Genomic DNA, 22,710 nt, shown 5'->3' on the forward strand with positions numbered 1-22,710 from the left:
ACTTTGGCATGAAACAAAGGCTCCGTTCCAAAATTTAAGAATTGCATCCTTCCCCAACTCCTTTCGTTGACTTAGTCCATGATTCAATACAAGGCACGTTACTAGAGCAGCACACTAAACAGCTGACAATACACCCTCTTAAAGGTAATTTCCCCAATGTTCGCAGAGATCGCATTCATGGTCAACACTGGAAACGTTGGCTCAAACATAAGTTACCTTTAAAAGGTGAATTGTCGGTTGTCTATTGGGCTGCCCTATGCCGTGCCTTGGGTTGAAACCCGGGCTTAATCACAGATCTGGTGGGGTGTTGTAGCCCTTTATTGCTATCTCAGCCTGTCCTGACCAACTTGACATTTAATTGTCTCCTTGTTCATCTCGTGGTCTTCACAACACCTTTTGGGTATCAATTATTCCTTATGATTCAGTCTTTCAACATGTGGAAATTAAGTGACTAAAGTTCAGCTTAAAGGTTGACTAACTAACCCCTGGTTTCCTCAGCTTCATAGTTAGTTCTTTTTCAGAACCTTTGGACAATATTAGTCATTGTCTCCATGTGTACTTGTATGTCTGCCCAATTATGAAGTCCTACATTGTATTACTCAGAAGAAGGAACATAATGCTGTCTACAGTGCTACAAAAGGACGTGTTAGTTTATTTGTGCACCTCAAAAACGTGCACACAGACACACACATACACTTGGTGTACTAATACATACGTACACGAGTGTGCTGATTGTGGGGGTGTCCTGCTTAGAGGCTCATCTGTTCCTCTTCCTGTCTTGAGAAGCTCACAGGAACTCTCTGGTTGGAAAATCTCACTTTCATAGCGTAGTGGGCGTTAGAAAAAGCAAGTGGTTTTCTAACCTTCAAGAATGTTTAGTTTGTGTGATAAAGTCCTTTACAACCACTGACTCTGATCTGAATAACAAGCAATCCATGTAACACAAGGTTAAATGATCAATGGGTATAGAAATACACTAGAATAGATCATGAACCATGGACTGAGACAAGCTGACTTCCCATGTCGCTCCATACACTGTAGTAGAGTAAGTATTTCAGCACTATATGAACAGTTATTATTGCACTAGACTCTACACCCACGACCAAATCAGCCACTAGATGTTAAGGCTGTCACGAGAGATTGTTATTACACAAATTAAAGTTGGTATATGATCTGTAGACTCCTAGGGAGTGATAACTTGGTGATTGGTGAGAAGGCTCTCAAGGACGGTCTTCTACGTTGATTTCCCCCATACTTTGATCAGTTGCAGACGACATTGTGTGTTTTGAAATGTTCATATTTATTTTATTTTTCCCAGAGAGATTGGACAAAAATTATATTAGCTCACAAAACAGAATGTTGTACAGCATTTGTACTTCATCAGCTCGGGAGGAAACTGGATTCAACTGGGTCCAAGCCTTGCACCCAAACTCACAGATCAAAATGTAGTCAATTACAAGTGCACATGGATCGTTGATGTCATGTTATTGCTGGACAGATGTGATCGGTTGAGAAATTGAGTGCAAGACATGGGTGTGTGGGGGGATAGTGTAAATAAATACCTCAGGATGAAGCTGAGCTCTTCCATGCTACAGACACACAACACTATCACAGTAGTTCAGTCATAATGAAATTCATTTGAATTCCATTTATAAATTCACCCCAGCCCTGGTAAGACTACTTTACTGCTCAAACAAAGGTCTATTCTGGGAACGTCATTAAAATTGTAATAGCCGTAGGGTCAAATAAAGTTGAATTGAATTTAAATGACATCAGGGACCAGAAAAATAGCATTTATGCTCAATTAAGAGTCAGTGTCTACACCATGTTCATACTTGATGCAGTTCTCATCCTGCTGTGGTGGACGACCACAGCACAGCACTGCTGTTGCTGGCTCTGTGTCTCTGTCAACTTAGGCATCATCAACTAGATTCAGCCACGGGCCAATTTGTTCTTAAAGTGGACGGTCGGGGGGCCGGAACATAATAATAAAATAAAAACATTTCCACTGCAAACTGACCGCAAGAAGCCTAGAAGGATTTAATATTTGACAAAAATGTAATCATTTCAAACCTTAATTACATTTGGGAACATTGTCGTGCGTAGGGTGCCGTCTTTCAGATGGGACGTTAAAACGGGTGTCCTGACTCTCTGTGGTCACTCAAAATCCCATGGCACTTATTGTAAGATTAGGGGTGTTCACCTCGGTGTCATGGCTCAATTCCCAATCTGGCCACATTCCATCATGGCCACTTAATCATCCCCTTCATTCCTAATTGACATATATCACTCCTCAGCTCTCCATCTGATAGCTGATGTGTGGTTCTGGCACAAAAATGGTCCCTGTGCATCACTGAGGTTGGTGCTACACATTGATGGTGGATGAGATGAGTTTCCCCCAACTATGTAAAGCGCTTAGAGTACCTCAGTTAGTAGAAATGTGCTATATAAATCCAATCAATTATTATGAATTATTATTTGTGTACGATTACATCTCTCTATTATGTGTGGGAATACTTGGGAACAGATTTCTGAAATTAAAATCACAGGGCTTCCTGAGTGGTGCAGCGGTCTAAGGCACTGCCGTGCTTAAGGCGTCACTACAGATCCGGGTTCGATCCTGGGCTGTGTCGCAGCCGGCCGTGATCGGGATACATGATGTGACGCAAAATTGTCCCAGTGTCGTCTGGGTTAGGGGAGGGTTTGGCCAGCCGGGATATCCTTGTCCAATTGCGCTCTTGCGACGAGCCGGGTGCATGCATGCTGACTATAGCCGCCAGTTGTACGGTGTTTCCTCCAGCACATTGGTGCGGCTGGCTTCCTGGTTAAGCCAGCAGTGCGGTTTGACAGGGTTGTGTTTTGAAGGACGCATGGCTTTCGCCTCTCTCTCTCTCTCTCTCTCTGTCTCTCCTCTCTCTCTCTCTCTCTGTCTCTCCTCTCTCTCTATCTCTCTCTCTGTCTCTCCTCTCTCTCTCTCTCTCTGTCTCTCTCTCTCAGACAGGCAGACAGACAGACAGACAGTCTGTCTGTCTGTCTGTCTGTGTGACCACAGCTTATTTTTACACCTGGTTCAGATCTGAGAAAGACAGACCACATTGTCCTCAGCTGATTTACTTCTGAAGTGTTTCCTGTCAGAAGCATCTGAAGTGTAGATGGGGAAGCACTGTGATACTCTTAAGGGGTTCACTTCAGCGCAGCCCATAGACCGCCTGACAGCGAGAATGCTTTCGCTACCTTTTTCAGGATGTTGGACTGAGGCCTGTGCGGTTCACAGAGGATCTCCAGAACGGAGAACAGGCCACAAGTCAAAAGCAGCTGCCTGTTTTTTCCATTGAGGTTGGAACAACTTTGAGCTGAATGTAGCTGAACTCACACAACTGTGGCTTTTCTATGCATGATTGTGTTATGCACCTAATATATTTAGTTACAGAGATCTGATCGCTGCACCTCCTTTGATTCAGAATTTGATACACACTTGGTACATGGGCCACATTTAGGTTCCACTCTGGAACAGGGCTTGTCATATACAGTTGAAGTCAGAAGTTTACATACACTACCGTTGGAGTCATGAAAACTAGTTTTTCAACCACTCCACAAATTTCTTGTGAACAAACTATAGTTTTGGCAAGTCAGTTAGGACATCTACTTTGTGCATGACACAGGTAATTTTTCCAACAATTGTATGCAGACAAATTATTTCACTTATTATTCACTGTATCACAATTCCAGTGGGTCAGAAGTTTACATACACTAAGTAAACTGTGCCTTTAAACAGCTTGGAAAATTCCAGAAAATGATGTCATGGCTTTAGAAGCTTCTGATAGGCTAATTGACATAATTTGAGTCAATTGAAGGTGTACCTGTGGATGTATTTCAAGGCCTACCTTCAGACTCAGTGCCTCTTTGCTTGACATCATGGGAAAATCAAGACCAAGGCCAAGACCTCAGAAGAAAAATTGTAGACCTCCACAAGTCTGGTTCATCCTTGGGAGCAATTTCCAAATGCCTGAAGGTACCACGTTCATCTGTACAAACAATAGTACACAAGTATAAACACCATGGTACCATACAGCCGTCATACCGCTCAGGAAGGAGACGCTTTCTGTCTCCAGAAGATGAATGTACTTTGGTGCGAAAAGTGCAAATCAATCCCAGAACAACAGCAAAGGACCTTGTGAAGATGCTGGAGGAAACAGGTACAAAGTATCTATATCCACAGTAAAACAAGTCCTATATCGACATAACCTGAAAGGCCACTCAGCAAGGAAGAAGTCACTGCTACAAACCCGACATAAACAGCCCGACAACGGTTTGCAACTTCACATGGGGACAAAGATCGTACTTTTTGGAGAAATGTCCTCTGGTCAAAATAGATCTGTTTGGCCATATTGACCATCATTATGTTTGGAGGAAACGGGGGAGGCTTGCAAGCCGAAGAACACCATCCCAACCTTGAAGCACGGGGGTGGCAGCATCATGTTGTGGGGGTGCTTTGTTGCAGGAGGGACTACCAAATACTAATTGAGTGTGTGTAAACTTCTGACCCACTGGGGATGTGATGAATGAAATAAAAGCTGAAATAAATCATTCTCTCTACTATTATTCTGACATTTCACATTCTTAAAATAAAGTGGTGATCCTTAAGACAGGGAATTTTTATGAGGGTTAAATGTCAGGATTTGTGAAACTGAGTTTAAATGTATTTGGCTAAGGTGTATGCAAACTTCTGACTTCAACCGTATACACACTCACTTTTGGTCTAAGGAGTAACTGCGCCTTAGACCTGAAGACTAGCATTAGCTACCTAAACTAATACCCAGGTTTTTAGCTCAGTTATATTCAGTTTTATCTCGGGCTAAAGCCAGTCTTGTGGCAGGACACCCAGTTGATCTGACAATTGTAGCCTCCTTTAAAGCAACTGTCAGTGTTTCCAGATTTCTATGAAATATGATCATTCATATATAATAAAAAATATATAATTAATTACAATATGAGTGAAATAATTTCCCAAAAATGTTTAAGGAAGTATGTTGAAAATCAGCTTTTCTGTGTTGGAATCGTGTGGGTATACCCCAACAATATAATGATATGGGTGTATATGGTCCTTAAAGATATTCATATTGAAATACAAGAGACACATGCACACATTGAGCCTTTACTGTGTGATGGTAGAGTGTTTGTGGTTCCTATGTAGTTGCTCTCCCATGTCTTCATATCTGTGACTGGTGTAATGACGAACTTCAGGCCATGTAACCTGTGACACTGCCTCTGATGTAGGGAGACATTTGAATTAACTCAATATGGGAGCCCTATGTTGAGTTGGAGCGAATGATCAAAGATTAAAGAGATACATGCACACGTATTGAGCATTTCCTGTGTGAGGGTAGAGTGTTTGTTGTTCCTATGTAGCTGCTCCCCTGTGGCCTCATACAGTGGGGCAAAAAAGTATTTAGTCAGCCACCAATTGTGCAAGGTACACTTCAACTATGACATACAAAATGAGAAAAAAAATCCAGAAAATGACATTGTAAGATTTTTAATGAATTTATTTGCAAATTATGGTGGAAAATAAGTATTTATGGTCACCTACAAACAAGCAAGATTTCTGGCTCTCACAGACCTGTAACTTATTCTTTAAGAGGCTCCTCTATCCTTCACTTGTTACCTGTATTAATGACACGTGTTTGAACTTGTTATCATTATAAAAGACACTTGTCCACAACCTCAAACAGTCACACTCCAAACTCCACTATGGCCAAGACCAAAGAGCTGTCAAAGGACACCAGAAACAAAATTGTAGACCTGCGCCAGGCTGGGAAGACTGAATCTGCAATAGGTAAGCAGCTTGGTTTGAAGAAATCAACTGTGGGAGCAATTATTAGGAAATGGAAGACATACAAGACCACTGATAATCTCCCTCGATCTGGGGCTCCACGCAAGATCTCACCCCGTGGGGTCAAAATGATCACAAGCACGGTGAGCAAAAATCCCAGAACCACACGGGGGGACCTAGTGAATGACCTGCAGAGAGCTGGGACCAAAGTAACAAAGCCTACCATCAGTAACACACTATGCCGCCAGGGACTCAAATCCTGCAGTGCCAGACGTGTCCCCCTGCTTAAGCCAGTACATGTCCAGGCCCGTCTGAAGTTTGCTAGAGAGCATTTGGATGATCCAGAAGAAGATTGGGAGAATGTCATATGGTCAGATGAAACCAAAATATAACTTTTTGGTAAAAACTCAACTCGTCGTGTTTGGAGGACAAAGAATGCTGAGTTGCAACCAAAGAACACCATGCCTACTGTGAAGCATGGGGGTGCAAACATCATGCTTTGGGGCTGTTTTTCTGCAAAGGGACCAGGACGACTGATCCGTGTAAAGGAAAGAATGAATGGGGCCATGTATCGTGAGATTTTGAGTGAAAACCTCCTTCCATCAGCAAGGGCATTGAAGATGAAACGTGGCTTGGTCTTTCAGCATGACAATGATCCCAAACACACCGCCCTAGCAACGAAGGAGTGTTTCAAGGTCCTGGAATGGCCTAGCCAGTCTCCAGATCTCAACCCCATAGAAAATCTTTGGAGGGAGTTGAAAGTCCGTGTTGCCCAGCAACAGCCCCAAAACATCACTGCTCTAGAGGAGATCTGCATGGAGGAATGGGCCAAAATACCAGCAACAGTGGGTGAAAACCTTGTGAAGACTTACAGAAAACGTTTGACCTCTGTCATTGCCAACAAAGGGTATATAACAAAGTATTGAGATAAACTTTTGTTATTGACCAAATACTTATTTTCCACCATCATTTGCAAATAAATTCATAAAAATACTACAATGTGATTTTCTGGATTTCTTTTCTCATTTTGTCTGTCATAGTTGAAGTGTACCTATGATGAAAATTACAGGCCTCTCTCATCTTTTTAAGTGGGAGAACTTACACAATTGGTGGCTGACTAAATACTTTTTTGCCCCACTGTATGTTTGGCTGATGTAATGCATGAAATCAATCCTCTGTGGACACTCCCTGTCCGCAACATTGCATCTTCACACAATCCTAGTATTGTCAAGTTTAAACTAGTACTGTTGAAGGGCCTGGGTGAAAGGTGAAATATGTCCTACAATCTTACGGTAGATATACCATTAAGCATCTGTACTACCCTTTTCCACAGATTGACTTGGGTGTCTGGTGGAGCTCAAATGTTAAACTGGTTGGTTAATACCTTTTGACTCTATTGCGTCAACCCGTGTTTGCGGATACAGAAGTAAGTTAAAGTGGATCAACATTGTATTTGTACTTTTAATAAGTGAGCCAAAAGGTAAGGCCAAGAGGCCCTGTTCAAACCAAACATCTACATTTACATTGGAGAGGGTCTGTCTCTGCCCTACTGGTGTCCCCCAGGTCTCGGTACTAGGTGCTGTCTTGGTTTCCACCGCTGCAGATGCCATGGAGACTATAGTCCCCAGAGAGGTGAATCGCATTAGCAGTTTCCAAGTTTTTTTCCTTCCCTTAAATAGTTTGCAATTAGGTTTTGATGGCCTAATAAGAATCAGCATGCTCCCTCCACTGCTTGTTAACCAGGCCTCCAGGTGCTGCTGGATTTAGGAAGCTGTCTCACAATACGGTTGTCTGCTATTTTGGAGAGTGACTTAGCATGTGTGTCTATTTTCATGGATTGAATTGGTTTTGACATTTGAAATGGCTTAGTGGAAATTATATGCGGTGGGTTGTTCACTTCACACCTTTGTTTTATTCATACTCATACTGTATCGAAGGAATCTCCTCCACACTTCCCTCTGGCGTGTCTTATTGAAACCATATGATGAACTTAGCATAACTGTCCACTGTATCAGACTCCGCTGTTTATAATAAAGGCTGTGTTACTCCTGCTAAACCATGCTCCACATGACTAAAGATACAGTGTATGAACTCTGCCTCAGTAGTGCTTCTTACAACTGTGTGAATCTGTGCCTCCCAGATGGGAGCCTTTTCCCTATATTGTGCACTACTTGGGACGCAGCCTGGGTCACTTATCTCAGACAAATAGGGAACAGAGATGGTGAACTCTGACTTTGTGCCTTCAAAAGGAAGCATTGTAGCCATCACTGTTTTCTGTCTTTGCAGATTGAAGGCACTAGTATCAACAGGAGGCAGGAGTGTACAGGCAGCATGCGACTGGTGAGTTCTAACACACATGCACAGGTATACAAACACACACTCCCAGAGATTAACCATGTGTGTTATGCTGCCCTCTGCTGTGCTGCATATGTGTGAATGACTACAATTCTTTAAAGGCCCAGTGCAGTCAACATTTCCTGGGTTTTATATATATTTCCACACTATGAGGTTGGAATAATACTGAGAAATTGTGAAAAGTATAATGATGCCATTTTAGTGTAAGAGCTGTTTGAAAAGATCGTCTGAAGTTTCAGCATGTTTTGGTGGGATGGAGTTTTGGCCTGCCTGGTGACATCCCCAGATGGTAAATTAGTTAATAGACCAATAAGAAAGAGAGTTCCAAACCTCTGTTTCAATAACAGCTAGTTTTTCAGTTTCCCCTCCCTACTCAGACCACGCCCAGACAGTCCTAGCTAAGTTCTTGCTTGAGAAATGACTATTTTCTAAGAAGCAATTTTTTTGTTTATTTTTGACCATTTTAAATGGAAACAATCACAGTAAGGTACTTAATTGTTACCCAGAAATGATTTCATATTGAGATCAAAACAGCTGCATTGGAGCCCCGCTCCCCCCCACACACACACATCTTCTACCTCAGTCGTTGATAAGCCTCCTCCTCCTCTTCTTCTTCTCCTGCTCTTCCTCAGGCTGTTCTCCCATGTGGATGACCCCTTCCTGGATGACCCGTTGCCCAGAGAGTACGTCCTGTACCTGCGCCCCAGCGGACCCCTGCAGAATCAGCTCCATCACTTCTGGCAGCAGTCCCGCGTCTCCTGCGGCAAGAACAAGGCCCACAACATCTTCCCCCACATCACGCTCTGCCAGTTCTTCATGGTGAGCCCAGGGGGAAATGACACACCTCACGTCATACATCAACACATGGATGCTGCTACCTCGAATTCAGCTAACCATGAAGTATTGTAATTATATTACTTAAGACTTATGAAAAAAAAGGTGCTGAAGGTGTTCTTTGACTGTCCCAATAGGTGAAGCCTTTGAAAAACACTTTTTGGTTCCATGTAGAACCTAAAAAAGTTCCACCTGTAACCAAAAATAGTTATTCTATGGGGACAGCCGAAGAACCCTTTTGGAACCCTTTTTTCTAAGTGTGCATTTATCCAGGAAGTCCCGTTGAGGTCAAGAGACTGTAACATCTGTCTAGTAAGGGCCAGTTTCTCAGATACAGATTAAGCCTAGTCCTGGACTAAAACGTGCTTTTAATGGTGATTCTCCATTGAGCACAAGTCCAAGGACTAGGACTAATCTGTGTCTGGAAAACTGGCCCTAAATGTTAATGTAAGACTCAGTGTTTGTGTGGTACTCAGACTCTACCCTGTCCCGCAGTGTGCAGACAAGAAGGTGGATGCCCTGTTGGAGGCCCTGCAGGCCACGGTTGGCCAATGGAGGGGTCGTTTCCCTAGCCCTCTGCCCCTGGAACTCTACACCTCCTTCAACTTCATAGGCCTCTTCGTCGAGGATGAGATCGCAGATGTCCTCAAGCAGTTTGCTGCTGACTTTGCTTCCGAGGCTGCCAGAAAAGCAGGTAGGAACTATCTCTACCTGTGACACATGGACACACACCCACGCACGCACGCAAGCACGCCAGACACACACAGAAGCATACACACGTTGCCTTTTTACAGGCAGTCTATCTCTCCACATGCTTTGGTCAGAAAATTACATATTTTAAGCTGGTAAGGGATGACTGTAATCAGGGCTGAATTTATTGGCGGGCCCTACCGACTGATCAATTATTTGACTGAGACACGCAAAGAAAGAAAGACACATCAATCTCAGATTAAGCATCTGAGCGAGTGAAACAGTTCGTCTCTGTCTCTGTATGTGTGGACCATGTATCTGATGCTGTCTAGACAAAATGGGTATGGCATGTCATACTTTTTCTGGCCAGACAGCATCAGATACACGGGCTACATATAGTAAGACAGAGGGGTGCTGTTTCGCTCGCTAGTTTCAGCAGAGAGGAAGAGGCGAAATGAGAGGGCTTGCTCTCCCGCAAATCTGTCCTGAATAAGCCCATTGCGTTTATATGCAGACCTAAACTTGTCACCTGCATTCCAGCCTTTGGGACAACGACTCACATTGTTAGGGCGGAGACATGAGCATCTCGTCATTACATACGAGATGGTTTCAGCCACTTGGTTTCATATAATTACTCCTGTCTAAATAAAATCATTCAAAAAGACTTTACCAGAGAGCTTGACTTGGCCACAGAGGATCATTATCTTCTTAAAATGTTTTTTTGCTGTGGATTGTTTCAAATCACAAGTGTATAGGCCTATGCCTATTGGGGTAGGCAGCAATTTGGGCAGAGCGCGTGGCAATAGGCCTCGCTGATTATTGAGTTGCGGCTGTCAGTGAAAAGCATCTAAAATGAGTGAAGATAATGTGTCTTGAGTATAAAATGTTGAGACTAGAAGAAGGGGCTGGGTGTATGGCGAAGATATGGGCGTCTCTCTCCAGAATACATGCACTCAGCACTCCAGAATGTTCTCCGGTGTCTCCCGCCAAATCTTGCACAGTCATTGTTTCATTGTGTGAATTGTTGGCCCTTTGATTGTTTCTTTTTGTCAATTCAACATTACATATGTAACCAGTAGTCCTAGTAAATGTACCGTTCATCTCTGTCATTTAGTTACATTCATTTCGGTTAATGCATGTATTACAGTCATTTACCGTTCTCATTCTCGGAGTGGAAACGTTGTTTGCAGAGTTCACAACCTGCTACACTTGTGAGAAACACGATTTGGTTTATTTCATAACCATCGTTTAGGAGTTTTGTCAATTTTTTCACTGTCTTTTGTTTGGAGTGCTCCATGTGAGCAATGAGCATGTGTGTGGTTTCTCTGTCCTGACAACATGAAGGGAGCGTTCGCGTCTGAGTACGCCAACCTGCCGAGTTGGTACAATGTTGCATTTCTCTAGCGATAGCTCAAGTCAAGACAGATAGAAAGGGAGGCAGAGATATTAATGTGATTGAAAGAACCAGAATTTTCATCAGGATATTTTCCACTTTTCTTTTGCGGCTTTAGTCCTATGTATTTAGGTGATGATGGACGTTATAGGCCTACTGCTGCATAGGCCTATAGTCGTATGGCACGCATGATAGGTTGAAATGGTAGGATAAATTGTAAGCTTCCCCAAACTTGAAATTCACGAGCTGCCTACACTCTTAGAAAAAAGGGTTCCAAAACGGTTCTTCAGCCCATAGGAGAACCCTTTTTGGTTGCTGGTAAAACCCTTTTTGGTTACAGATAGAACCCTTTTGGGTTCCATGTAGAACCCTCTGTGGAAAGGGTTCTACATTGAAACCAAAGGGGTTCTACCTGGAACCAAAAATGGTTCTTCAAAGGGTTCTCCTATGGGTACAGCCAAAGAACCCTTCTGTGTTCTAGATAGCACCTTTTTTTCTAAGAGTGTATGGTCTTTATCATAACACCCATTAACAAAATGTGTTTGCGCGTAAGCACACAGGATGTGCCCGTGAATAAAAATCAAATGCTTGTCCAACTGATTCGTTCTGACGCCGGCCCTGACTGTAATGCTTAATCCTAAAGAGATTATCCTCACCATAAAGCACCGGCAGTTTGGAGCTTCATTTCAAATTGTGCATGGTGGATTATAACACGTCAAAAAAGATTGCTTGGAAAATATGGGGACATTTTGCTCAAGCCTGTAGTTCTATGATTTGCTGAGCTAGATTTCCACTGTAGTAGTTTGCCCCACAGAAATGGCTTTCTTTATATTCTTTACCTTTATTCACTCATGCTCCTCTCTCTGTCTCAGATGTCCATTTAGAGCCCCATAAGAAGCAGCTCCATGTGACGTTAGCCTACTACTTCCCCACCAATCACCTGACCTCCCTGGAAAAGCTGGCCAAGGGAATCGAGGTGAAGCTAGGCTGTGATTGGCTGGCTGTCCTTTTCTCCCGGGACATTCGGTTTGCCAATCATGAGGTAATAATAACACTTTGTTTTCATTTCACATCCAATACTACTCTTGTACTTTCTACTAATCAACACCATGACATGGACCTTGTACCTTCTACAAGACAAGCTCATGAGCCATTTATAATAATTGATATTCTTCAAGAATCAATGGGAATATACAGTATAATTAATTTAGAAACAGCTGTAAATATCACAGTGGCCCTTTACGAGCTTGCCCATTTAGACCTATAGCCTTGCATTGTACTGTACTGTATTCTGGTGTTAGATACAGCGTTGGTGTGCTCAAGCTGTGTCCTTCTCTCCCTCTGTTGCAGACGCTGCGCGTGATGTATCCCTACGCCCCTCAGAATGAGGACGAGCTGGAGCTGGTCCTGGGTGACTTTGTCTTCACGTCTCCCTTGGAGCAGAAAAACACCAGCGAGGGCTGGGTCTACGGGTCCTCCCTGGCCACGGGGCTGTCTGGCCTATTGCCTGAGAACTACGTCGGCCGGGCAGACGAGTGTGACACCTGGGTCTTCCATGGGTGAGCCCTCAGAATGTGCTTCTTACTTACACCCCTGGCGTGCTTCTTACTTCTTACTTACAGTCCTGGGTCCTGAACATAGGGGCAGGGGTCAATTTCATTTCAATTCAGTCAATCCAGAAGGAACTGTTTGCATCTTGAATTGGAATTGACCCGTACCCAGGGCCAGAACACTGTAAAAGAGCATGGAGAGTTCTGCTCAGTAGTCAGTAGTGATGAATGAGTAGTAGTGAGTATTTGTGTTAACTCTTGTCTTCTACCCTGTGCAGATCACACTCCTTCTTCAATTGCTCCGCCACCTCCGACAAAGAGAGCAGGGAAAGGGGCCTGTTCGATGGACTGCTGGACAGCCGTCGCCTCGACAACGCAAGCCCTGGGGACACACCCACTTCGAGCCTTATCTGTCATCCCATGCAGGTACTGGTACTTTTTCCAAAGAAAAGAAAGAAGTTTCTTTAACTAAACCATACAGCTTTTCCTAACCAGGATAACTAGTGCCTAGCGTTTAATCCTGATCAGGAAAAATTCCTGGTCCTGGTCATGATATGCAGCAGGATTCTTATTATTCTTGAAGAATGACTTCAAATCAATGTTATCATAGTAAATGAAAACAAAAACAAATCGTTCCACCATATTTTTTTCATCAGTCTTTGCGCTATTCATATTAAATCCAAGTCTCATTGAGATTGACTTTAGAATGTATGTACAGTCGTGGCCAAAAGTTTTGAGAATTACACAAATATTCATTTTCACAAAGTCTGCTGCCTCAGTTTGTATGATGGCAATTTGCATATACTCCAGAATGTTATGAAGAATGATCAGATGAATTGCAATTAATTGCCAAGTCCCTCTTTGTCATGCAAATGAACAGAATCCCCCAAAAACATTTCCACTGCATTTCAGCTCTGCCACAAAAGGACCAGCTGACATCATGTCAGTGATTCTCTTGTTAACACGGGTGTTAGTGTTGATGAGGACAAGGCTGGAGATCACTCTGTCATGCTGATTGAGTTCCAATAACAGGCTGGAAGCTTCAAAAAGAGGGTGGTGCTTGGAATCATTGTTCTTCCTCTGTCAATCATGGTTACCTGCAAGGAAATACGTGCCGTCATAATTGCTTTGCACAAAAAGGGCTTCACAGGCAAGGATATTGCTGCCAGTAAGATTGCACCTAAATCAACCATTTATCGGATCATCAAGAACTTCAAGGAGAGCGGTTCAATTGTTGTGAAGGCTTCAGGGCGCCCAAGAAAGTCCAGCAAGCGCCAGGACCAGCTCCTAAAGTTGATTCAGCTGCGGGATCGGGCACCACCAGTAGAGCGCTTGCTCAGAATGGCAGCAGGCATGTGTGAGTGCATCTGCACACACAGTGAGGCAAAGACTTTTGGAGGATGGGCTGGTGTCAAGAAGGGCAGCAAAGAAGCCACTTCTCTCCAGGAAAAACATCAGGGACAGACAGATATTCTGCAAAAGGTACAGGGATTGGACTGCTGAGGACTTGGGTAAAGTCATTTTCTCTGATGAATCCCCTTTTTGGGGCATCCGGAAGGTGAGCGCTACCATCAGTCCTGTGTCATGCCAACCGTAAAGCATCCTGAGACCATTCATGTGTGGGGTTGCTTCTCAGCCAAGGGAGTGGGCTAACTCACAATTTTGCCTTAGAACACAGCCATGAATAAAGAATGGTGCCAACACGTCCTCCGAGAGCAACTTCTCCCAACCATCCAGGGACAGTTTGGTGATGAACAATGCCTTTTCCAGCATGATGGATCACCTTGCCATGAGGCAAAAGTGATAACTAAGTGGTTCGGGGAACAAAACATTGATATTTTGGGTCCATGGCCAGAAACTCCCCAGACCATAATCCCATTGAGAACTCGTGGTCAAGCCTCAAGAGGTGGGTGGACAAACAAAAACCCACAAATTCTGACAAACTCCAAGCATTGATTATGCAAGAATGGGCTGCCATCAGTCAGGATGTGGCCCAGAAGTTAATTGACAGCATGCCAGGGCGGATTGCAGAGGTCTTGAAAAAGAAGGGTCAACACTGCAAATATTGACTCTTTGCATCAACTTCATGTAATTGTCAATGAAAGCCTTTGACACTGAAACACTTGTAATTATACTTCAGTATTTCATAGTAACATCTGACAAAAGTATCTAAAGACACTGAAGCAGCAAACTTTGTGGAAATTAATATTTGTGTCATTCTCAACTTTTGTCCACGACTGTACTACTGCCCTCAGTTGCGAGAAATTACATCCCCAAAACACTATACAACAGCAATGGCTCCTAGCCTCCAACGCATGCTTTCTGTCCCTAATACCAAAACATGTATTTATTTATTTATTTAGCCTTTATTTAACTATGCAAGTCAGTTAATAAGAACATATTCTTATTTACAATGACGGCCTAGGAACATTGGGTTAACTGCCTTGTTCAGGGACAGAACGACAGATTTTTACCTTGTCAGCTCGGGGATTTGATTTAGCAACCTTTTGGTTACTGGCCCAACACTCTAACCCTAGACTACCTGTCGCCCCTAAAACTGAAACTAAATCATAGAAAAATGAAATATAAATATTTGTATACAACTATAACTAAATTAAAACTAGCAAATCAGGTCTGAAAAGGAAATTAAACTGAACTTCAAATAAAAAAATACAAGCTAATGTAAATAAAAACGAATATAAAAACACAAACTATAATAACCTTGCTCCAATACAAAAGCTGTTTTTCTGGTGTACTGATCAATTCTTGAAAATGTTGGGAAATGTTATGGATTTGATGCCCCAATTCACTGTATTGTTTCTTAGGTGCTTCGGGTCGGTAGCAATCACTCTCAGCTGCCCAAGCGGACCCTGTTTGTCTGTCGGCACGGTGAGCGGATGGATGTGGTGTTTGGGAAACAGTGGCTTTCACTGTGCTCTGACTCCAAAGGTGAGCAGAGTCAAATCCAATCAAATAAAACTTTATTTGTCACATGCGCCGGATACAACAAGTGTAGACCATACCGTGAAATGCTTACTTACAGTACAAGCCCTTAACAAACAGTGCAGTTCAAAAAGAGTTAAGAAAATATTTACCAAATAAACGAAAGTAAAACATAAAAAATAATTAAAAGTAACACAATAACATAACAGTAACGAGGCTATATACAGGGGGTACCGGTACCGAGTAAGTGTGCTGGGGTACAGGTTAGTTGAGGTAATTTATACATGTAGGTAGGACTGAAGTGACTACGCAAATACAGTATAATAGTCTCCTGGGGAGAAAAAGGTTTTGTCGTGCTGTCTTCATAACTGTCTTGGTGTGTTTGGACCATGATAGTTTGTTGGTGATGTGGACACCAAGGAACTTAAAACTCTCGACCGCTCCATTACAACCCCATCAATGTTTTTGGGGGCCTGTTCTGCCTGCCTTTTCCTGTAGACCATTATCAGCTCCTTTGTCTTGATCACATTGAGGGAGAGGTTGTTGTCTTGGCACCACACTGCCAGTTCTCTGACCTCCCTCCTATAGGCTGTCTCTCCGTTGTCGGTGATCATGCCTACCAATGTTGTGTCGTCAGCAAACTTAATGATGGTGTTGGAGTCGTGTTTGGCTAAACAGTTATGGGTGAACAGGGAGTACAGGAGGGGACTGAGTACACACCCCTGAAGGATCCCGGTGTTGAGGATCAGTGTGGCAGACATGTTGTTGCCGTCAGGAAGTCCAAGATCCAGAGGGAGGTGTTTAGTCCCAGTGTCCTTAGCTTAGTGATGAGCTTTGTGGGCACAAAATGCCAGTGAAGACACTTGCCAGTTAGTCCGCGCATGCTTTGAGTACACGTCCTGGTAATCCGTCTGGTCCCGTGGCGTTGTGAGTGTTGACCTGTTTAAAGGTCTTGCTCACATCGGCTACCAAGAGCGTTATCACACAGTCATCCAGAACAGCTGGTGCTCTCGTGCATGCTTCAGTGTTGCTTGCCTCGAAGCGAGCATAAAAGGCATTTAGCTCGTCTCGTAGGCTCGCTTCAGTGGGCAGCTCGCGTCTGGGTTGCCTTTGTAGTCCATAATAGTTTTCACAGCCATGCCTCATCCGACGAGCGTCAGAGCCGGTGTAGTAAGATTCAGTCTTAATCCTGTATTGACGCTTTGCTTGTTTGATGGTTCTACTGAGGGCATAGCGGATAATATCCGGATTAGTGTCCCGCTCCTTGAAAGCAGCAGCTCTAGCCTTTAGCTCGATGCGGATATTGCCTGTAATCCATGGCTTCTGATTAGGATATGTACATCCGGTCACTGTGGGGAAAGACGTCCTTCGATACGCTTATTGATGAAGCCGATGACGGAGGTGGTATACTCCTCAATGCCATTGGATGAATCCCGGAACATATTCCAGTCTGTGCTAGCAAAACAGTCCTGTAGCGTAGCATCCGTGTCATCTGACCACTTCCGTATTAAGCGAGACACTGGTACTTCCTGCTTTAGTTTTTGCTTGTACGCAGGAATCAGGAGGATAGCTTTGCCAAATGGAGGGTGGGGAGAGCTTTGGATGCATCTCTGTGTGTGGAGTAAAGGTGGTCTAGAGTTTTTTTCCCTCTGGTTGCACGTGACATGCTGGTAAATATTTGGTAAAACTGATTTAAGTTTGCCTGCATTAAAGTTCCCGGCCACTAGGAGTGCCGCTTCTGGATGAGCATTTTTTTGTTTGCTTATGGCCTTATAGAGTTGGCTGAGTGCGGTCTTAGTGCCAGCATCGGTCTGTGGTGGTAAATAGACGGCTACGAATAATATAGATGAGAACTCTCTTGGTAGATAGTGTGGTCTACAGCTTATCATAAGGTACTCTATCTGAGGCGAGCAATACCTCGAGACTTCTTTAATATTAGACATCGCGCATCAATCCTAAAAGCAAGTGTGCTTTCAAAGGAGTCATACAAGTTGAGTTGGATGAATCTGATGTTTTGATTGGATAGATAAAACGCCAGTATTGTTTGTAGGTTTTGAAACCATAACAGCAGTGTGCTGGGTTGTGGTGTTCTGTTCTACAGGTAGATATGTGCGCACTAACCTGAACATGCCAGTCAGCCTGCCCATGTGGAATGGAGGACACCGAGATTACGACATGGACACCCCCATCACTGTGTTTGGTTCCACACAAGCACAAATAGTGGGTACGTGGTTGTCAACACATATGTTATCTGCCCAATTCCATGTTTAATGTTTCATTACAGTGTGATAACAACCTATTCCTCTGTCTATCTGTCTGCCTGTGTTGCAGGTCAGGCGTTGTTGGAGAGCAACACAGTGATAGACTTTGTGTACTGTTCGCCTTCTCTGCGCTGTGTCCAGACTGTTCAGAACATCCTCAAAGGTAACCAGCATGTAGTTACTTGCCACCACAAATCCTGCTTAGGATAAAAAGCATTATCGATTGTGTTCGCCTCTCTAACCCCTGATGAAGACATTAAAGGGCGATCTGCAGTTTCTACATCCATTTTGGGGCTTATAAATGAATGATATGTACCCATTGATTCTAGAAGAATATAACTTGTAAATTAATTGTATCTACCCATTGATTCGAGAACAATTTAATTTACAAATGAATTATATGTACCCATTGATTCTTGAACAATCTCATTTATAAATGCTTCATGAGTTTAGTGTTGTACTCCATTAGAACCAAAATTATACACTTTTTTCACTCCAATGTTTGTAAACAAAGTAAATGTAAGAATACACTATATAGCCTACAAACATAGTTAAAACTATCATTTGATATCATGGATGGTCAGTTCTTGCATCCATAGCGCTGTCTATGAATTAGATTTCTCCAGCCCCATCCCGAAACAGTGGCAGGGAGGACGCTTTGTTATTGTTTCAACTGTGGATTGCCCCTTTAGTGGTTGAAATGTTGTCAATGAACATAGTTGAGAGCATATCATGTGTTCTGGTCCAACCCTTTTCTCCGAGGCACTTATGTAGATCTGAGAGGGGGTTGATAAGTTTAGCCAATATGGTAGTAGTTCCCTTTCCTTCTGATAGGCTAAGTGAAATTGTCTCCAAATTGCTTATCTCAATCCAATCATTTCAGATCTACGTAAGTGGCTAAGGGACTAGGGGTTGTTTTTGGACAGGGCTGGTGTGTGCAGCAGAGGCTGCAGTCTTGCTCTTTTGCTTATGCGCCTCTCTGTCTCCCCTTGCAGGTCTGCAGCAGGATGGCAAGCTGAAGATCAGAGTGGAGCCAGGGCTATTCGAATGGACCAAGTGGGTCTCTGGGAGCTCTCTTCCTGCCTGGATCCCTCCCACAGACCTGGCTGCATCCCACTTCAGTGTTGACACAACATACAGGTGATACAGGCAAGACTGTTTCCTGGTTCACCTCCATACTGTACTCTTACTGGCCATTTACACTATACAAGCGGCACTTGCCTAGCCACGCTAGCCTCGCCCTCGTGCTAACAAGCTAGCAAGCAAGCTGGGTTGTGCTACGTATTAACAGCCATTGTCAGCCAATCCAGTAGGGTTTGGAAGCTATCGTGAGAATTGATTGGTCAGTCGCTTCACCATATCATGGAGGATTTAATGAAAATTCTGCTTTCCCCAGCTTTAGTCCTGCCCTTTTCAGCTCCCGCGCCCATGCTCGCATCGCTCAACGGTCCCTCGCCAACTCTCCGCTTCTCTCGCTTTCCTTCCATTGAAGATGAATGGCCGATGTTTCACCGCGCGATGCCGCTTCCATGTGTAAACGCAGATTTACACTCCATCCAGAAACAACCCCTAGTCCCTTTAACCTTGGGCCTAGGCACAGGTATAAAGACAAGCAGATATGTACAAATCATATGGTTAACATTCCATTAAGCCTATCAAAGAAAATGATGGAGCTACTACCATGTTGCCTATGCTTATTTAATTCCTTCTGACCTACGTACATGAAGTGGTAAAGGTAGGGGCTAAGGGTTGTTGCTGGACGGGGCCGGGGCCTTTTCAGCCATGCCTCTGTCTCACATGTACTCACTCCTTCTTCCCACAGACCTCTCATCCCAATATGCAAACTTAGAGTGTCGGAGTCCTATGACACGTACGTGAGCCGGAGCTACCAAGTGACCAAAGACATTCTGTCTGACTGCAAAAACATGGGTAATTATGATGCAGGGTTCAGTCACTGCTGTGGCTTTGGATGGGATGTGTATAAAAAAACAGTCCTGCATTCAATTAGTACCTATCTTTCAAATCCTTTAGCTGTGCTCGATTGAGCTTGCCTGGCGCAATGGAATCAACGGAATAGTCCCAAAAGTGCAAACCCTGTTCATCTCCCACTCCACGCTAGACAGGCTCAATCAAATGCTTGTGGCATTTGAAAGCAAACCAATACAATTTGAATCCCAGATGTGATACAGAAACATCTTGTGTGGGATGGACTTTGGGATTCATCTGGTCCGTGTTGATCTTCCCTTCCCTCATCTCCTCATCTCTCACTCTGTAGGAAACAACATACTGATTGTGGCCCATGCTTCCTCTCTGGAGGCCTGCACCCGACAGCTCCAGGGCCGCAGCCCCCAGACCTCCAAGGACTTCATCCAAGTAGTCAGGAAGGTCAGCTGAAGTTTATTTTACTCGCTCAATGTGATATTTTATTTTGATCTCAGTGTGTCTCCCCCTCACTCTTTTTCACTCTTACTTTCACCCTGTGCCTATCTCTCTGTATCTGTGTTTCTGTCTGTCTGTCTCTCTCTTTGTCTGCCTCTCTCTCTCTCTCTCTCTCTCTCTTTCCCCCCTCTGCCTTTCCACCCCACTTCCTAACTTTCATTCTGCCTTTATTGCGGCTGACGAGAGCCTCTTTCCATCCTGTAGATCCCCTACCTGGGTTTCTGTACGTGCGAGGAGCAGAGTGACACGGGGGTCTGGCAGCTGGTGGACCCGCCCATCCTGCCCCTCACACATGGGCCCAACCACAGCTTCAACTGGAGGGAGACCCTCCTCCAGGAATGACATCCGCTTCCGTGGAGAGCAGACTTGCTCAGGCCCATCCCGAGGATGTAGTTTCTGGTCAAACAGCACTGAAAGACCCCACCAGAGTCAATGGGTGGTTGGACCTGGATGTACTGTACTGTACATATTGTCATTTGACAGTATTGTTGACATTTCTAATTTGACAGTATTGTTGTTAGTGAGAGTGGAGAGGGCAGGGCTAAGTCTCGGCCTGGTTGATCGTGGAGGCTAAGCACATGAACCATTACATATTATATCATCAACTGCGTGCCAGAAGGAAGTCACAAGGTTGAGAACATTGACCTAAAAAAACGAACAGAGTAGTTTGTGTTTCGAAAAGCAATTGTATCCCTAGTCCCGCTTGCAGATGTTATCCTCAAAAGTCCTTGATTGTAGCCGCAAGTCATTTCTCGGATGTTTCCCGGTGTGGAATCTGTGTTTCTGTGTGTATAAAGTTTAACTCATTGTGGGAGAAAACATGCAAAACTTAGTTCATGATCCCTTGCAATGTGTTCAGTATGACATCGTTTATGACTTTATGGTCACGTTGTATGCTGGTTGTATAAAAACGTTTTGTTAACGAAGGTAACCAGAAAAAGCTGTCTGCCTGGTTGTTATGTGACCAGATGGCAGCCAACATACAGTGCCTTGCGAAAGTATTCGGCCCCCTTGAACTTTGCGACCTTTTGCCACATTTCAGGCTTCAAACATAAAGATATAAAACTGTATTTATTTGTGAAGAATCAACAACAAGTGGGACACAATCATGAAGTGGAACGAAATTTATTGGATATTTCAAACTTTTTTAACAAATCAAAAACTGACAAATTGGGCATGCAAAATTATTCAGCCCCTTTACTTTCAGTGCAGCAAACTCTCTCCAGAAGTTCAGTGAGGATCTCTGAATGATCCAATGTTGACCTAAATGACTAATGATGATAAATACAATCCACCTGGGTGTAATCAAGTCTCCGTATAAATGCACCTGCACTGTGATAGTCTCAGAGGTCCGTTAAAAGCGCAGAGAGCATCATGAAGAACAAGGAACACACCAGGCAGGTCCGAGATACTGTTGTGAAGAAGTTTAAAGCCGGATTTGGATACAAAAAGATTTCCCAAGCTTTAAACATCCCAAGGAGCACTGTGCAAGCGATAATATTGAAATGGAAGGAGTATCAGACCACTGCAAATCTACCAAGACCTGGCCGTCCCTCTAAACTTTCAGCTCATACAAGGAGAAGACTGATCAGAGATGCAGCCAAGAGGCCCATGATCACTCTGGATGAACTGCAGAGATCTACAGCTAAGGTGGGAGACTCTGTCCATAGGACAACAATCAGTCGTATATTGCACAAATCTGGCCTTTATGGAAGAGTGGCAAGAAGAAAGCCATTTCATAAAGATATCCATAAAAAGTGTTGTTTAAAGTTTGCCACAAGCCACCTGGGAGACACACCAAACATGTGGAAGAAGGTGCTCTGGTCAGATGAAACCAAAATTGAACTTTTTGGCAACAATGCAAAACGTTATGTTTGGCGTAAAAGCAACACAGCGCATCACCCTGAACACACCATCCCCACTGTCAAACATGGTGGTGGCAGCATCATGGTTTGGGCCTGCTTTTCTTCAGCAGGGACAGGGAAGATGGTTAAAATTGATGGGAAGATGGATGGAGCCACATACAGGACCATTCTGGAAGAAAACCTGATGGAGTCTGCAAAAGACCTGAGACTGGGACGGAGATTTGTCTTCCAACAAGACAATGATCCAAAACATAAAGCAAAATCTACAATGGAATGGTTCAAAAATAAACATATCCAGGTGTTAGAATGGTCAAGTCAAAGTCCAGACCTGAATCCAATCGAGAATCTGTGGAAAGAACTGAAAACTGCTGTTCACAAATGCTCTCCATCCAACCTCACTGAGCTCGAGCTGTTTTGCAAGGAGGAATGGGAAAAAATTCTCTCTATGTGCAAAACTGATAGAGACATACCCCAAGCGACTTACAGCTGTAATCGCAGAAAAAGGTGGCGCTACAAAGTATTAACTTAAGGGGGCTGAATAATTTTG

At 43.7% G+C, this 22,710-nt stretch overlaps 1 protein-coding gene across 1 annotated transcript in view; it reads left to right on the forward strand.

Annotated features, from left to right (window-relative positions):
* LOC109905599 (ubiquitin-associated and SH3 domain-containing protein B) overlaps positions 1 to 21,361 on the forward strand; it is a 41,428-nt gene extending 20,067 nt beyond the window's left edge. Inside the window, exons 2-14 of the mRNA XM_020503064.2 lie at positions 8,120 to 8,173; positions 8,821 to 9,007; positions 9,518 to 9,716; positions 11,978 to 12,147; positions 12,456 to 12,664; positions 12,934 to 13,081; positions 15,481 to 15,604; positions 17,700 to 17,822; positions 17,930 to 18,022; positions 18,855 to 18,999; positions 19,682 to 19,788; positions 20,135 to 20,244; positions 20,503 to 21,361. Coding sequence (XP_020358653.1) covers positions 8,120 to 8,173; positions 8,821 to 9,007; positions 9,518 to 9,716; positions 11,978 to 12,147; positions 12,456 to 12,664; positions 12,934 to 13,081; positions 15,481 to 15,604; positions 17,700 to 17,822; positions 17,930 to 18,022; positions 18,855 to 18,999; positions 19,682 to 19,788; positions 20,135 to 20,244; positions 20,503 to 20,640 — 1,807 coding nt within the window. The 3' untranslated portion in view covers positions 20,641 to 21,361. The remainder of the gene's footprint in view (positions 1 to 8,119; positions 8,174 to 8,820; positions 9,008 to 9,517; positions 9,717 to 11,977; positions 12,148 to 12,455; positions 12,665 to 12,933; positions 13,082 to 15,480; positions 15,605 to 17,699; positions 17,823 to 17,929; positions 18,023 to 18,854; positions 19,000 to 19,681; positions 19,789 to 20,134; positions 20,245 to 20,502) is intronic.
* The last annotated feature ends 1,349 nt before the right edge of the window (positions 21,362 to 22,710 follow it).

Source organism: Oncorhynchus kisutch, linkage group LG15, assembly GCF_002021735.2.
Source record: "Oncorhynchus kisutch isolate 150728-3 linkage group LG15, Okis_V2, whole genome shotgun sequence".
Taxonomy (NCBI): Eukaryota; Metazoa; Chordata; class Actinopteri; order Salmoniformes; family Salmonidae; genus Oncorhynchus; species Oncorhynchus kisutch.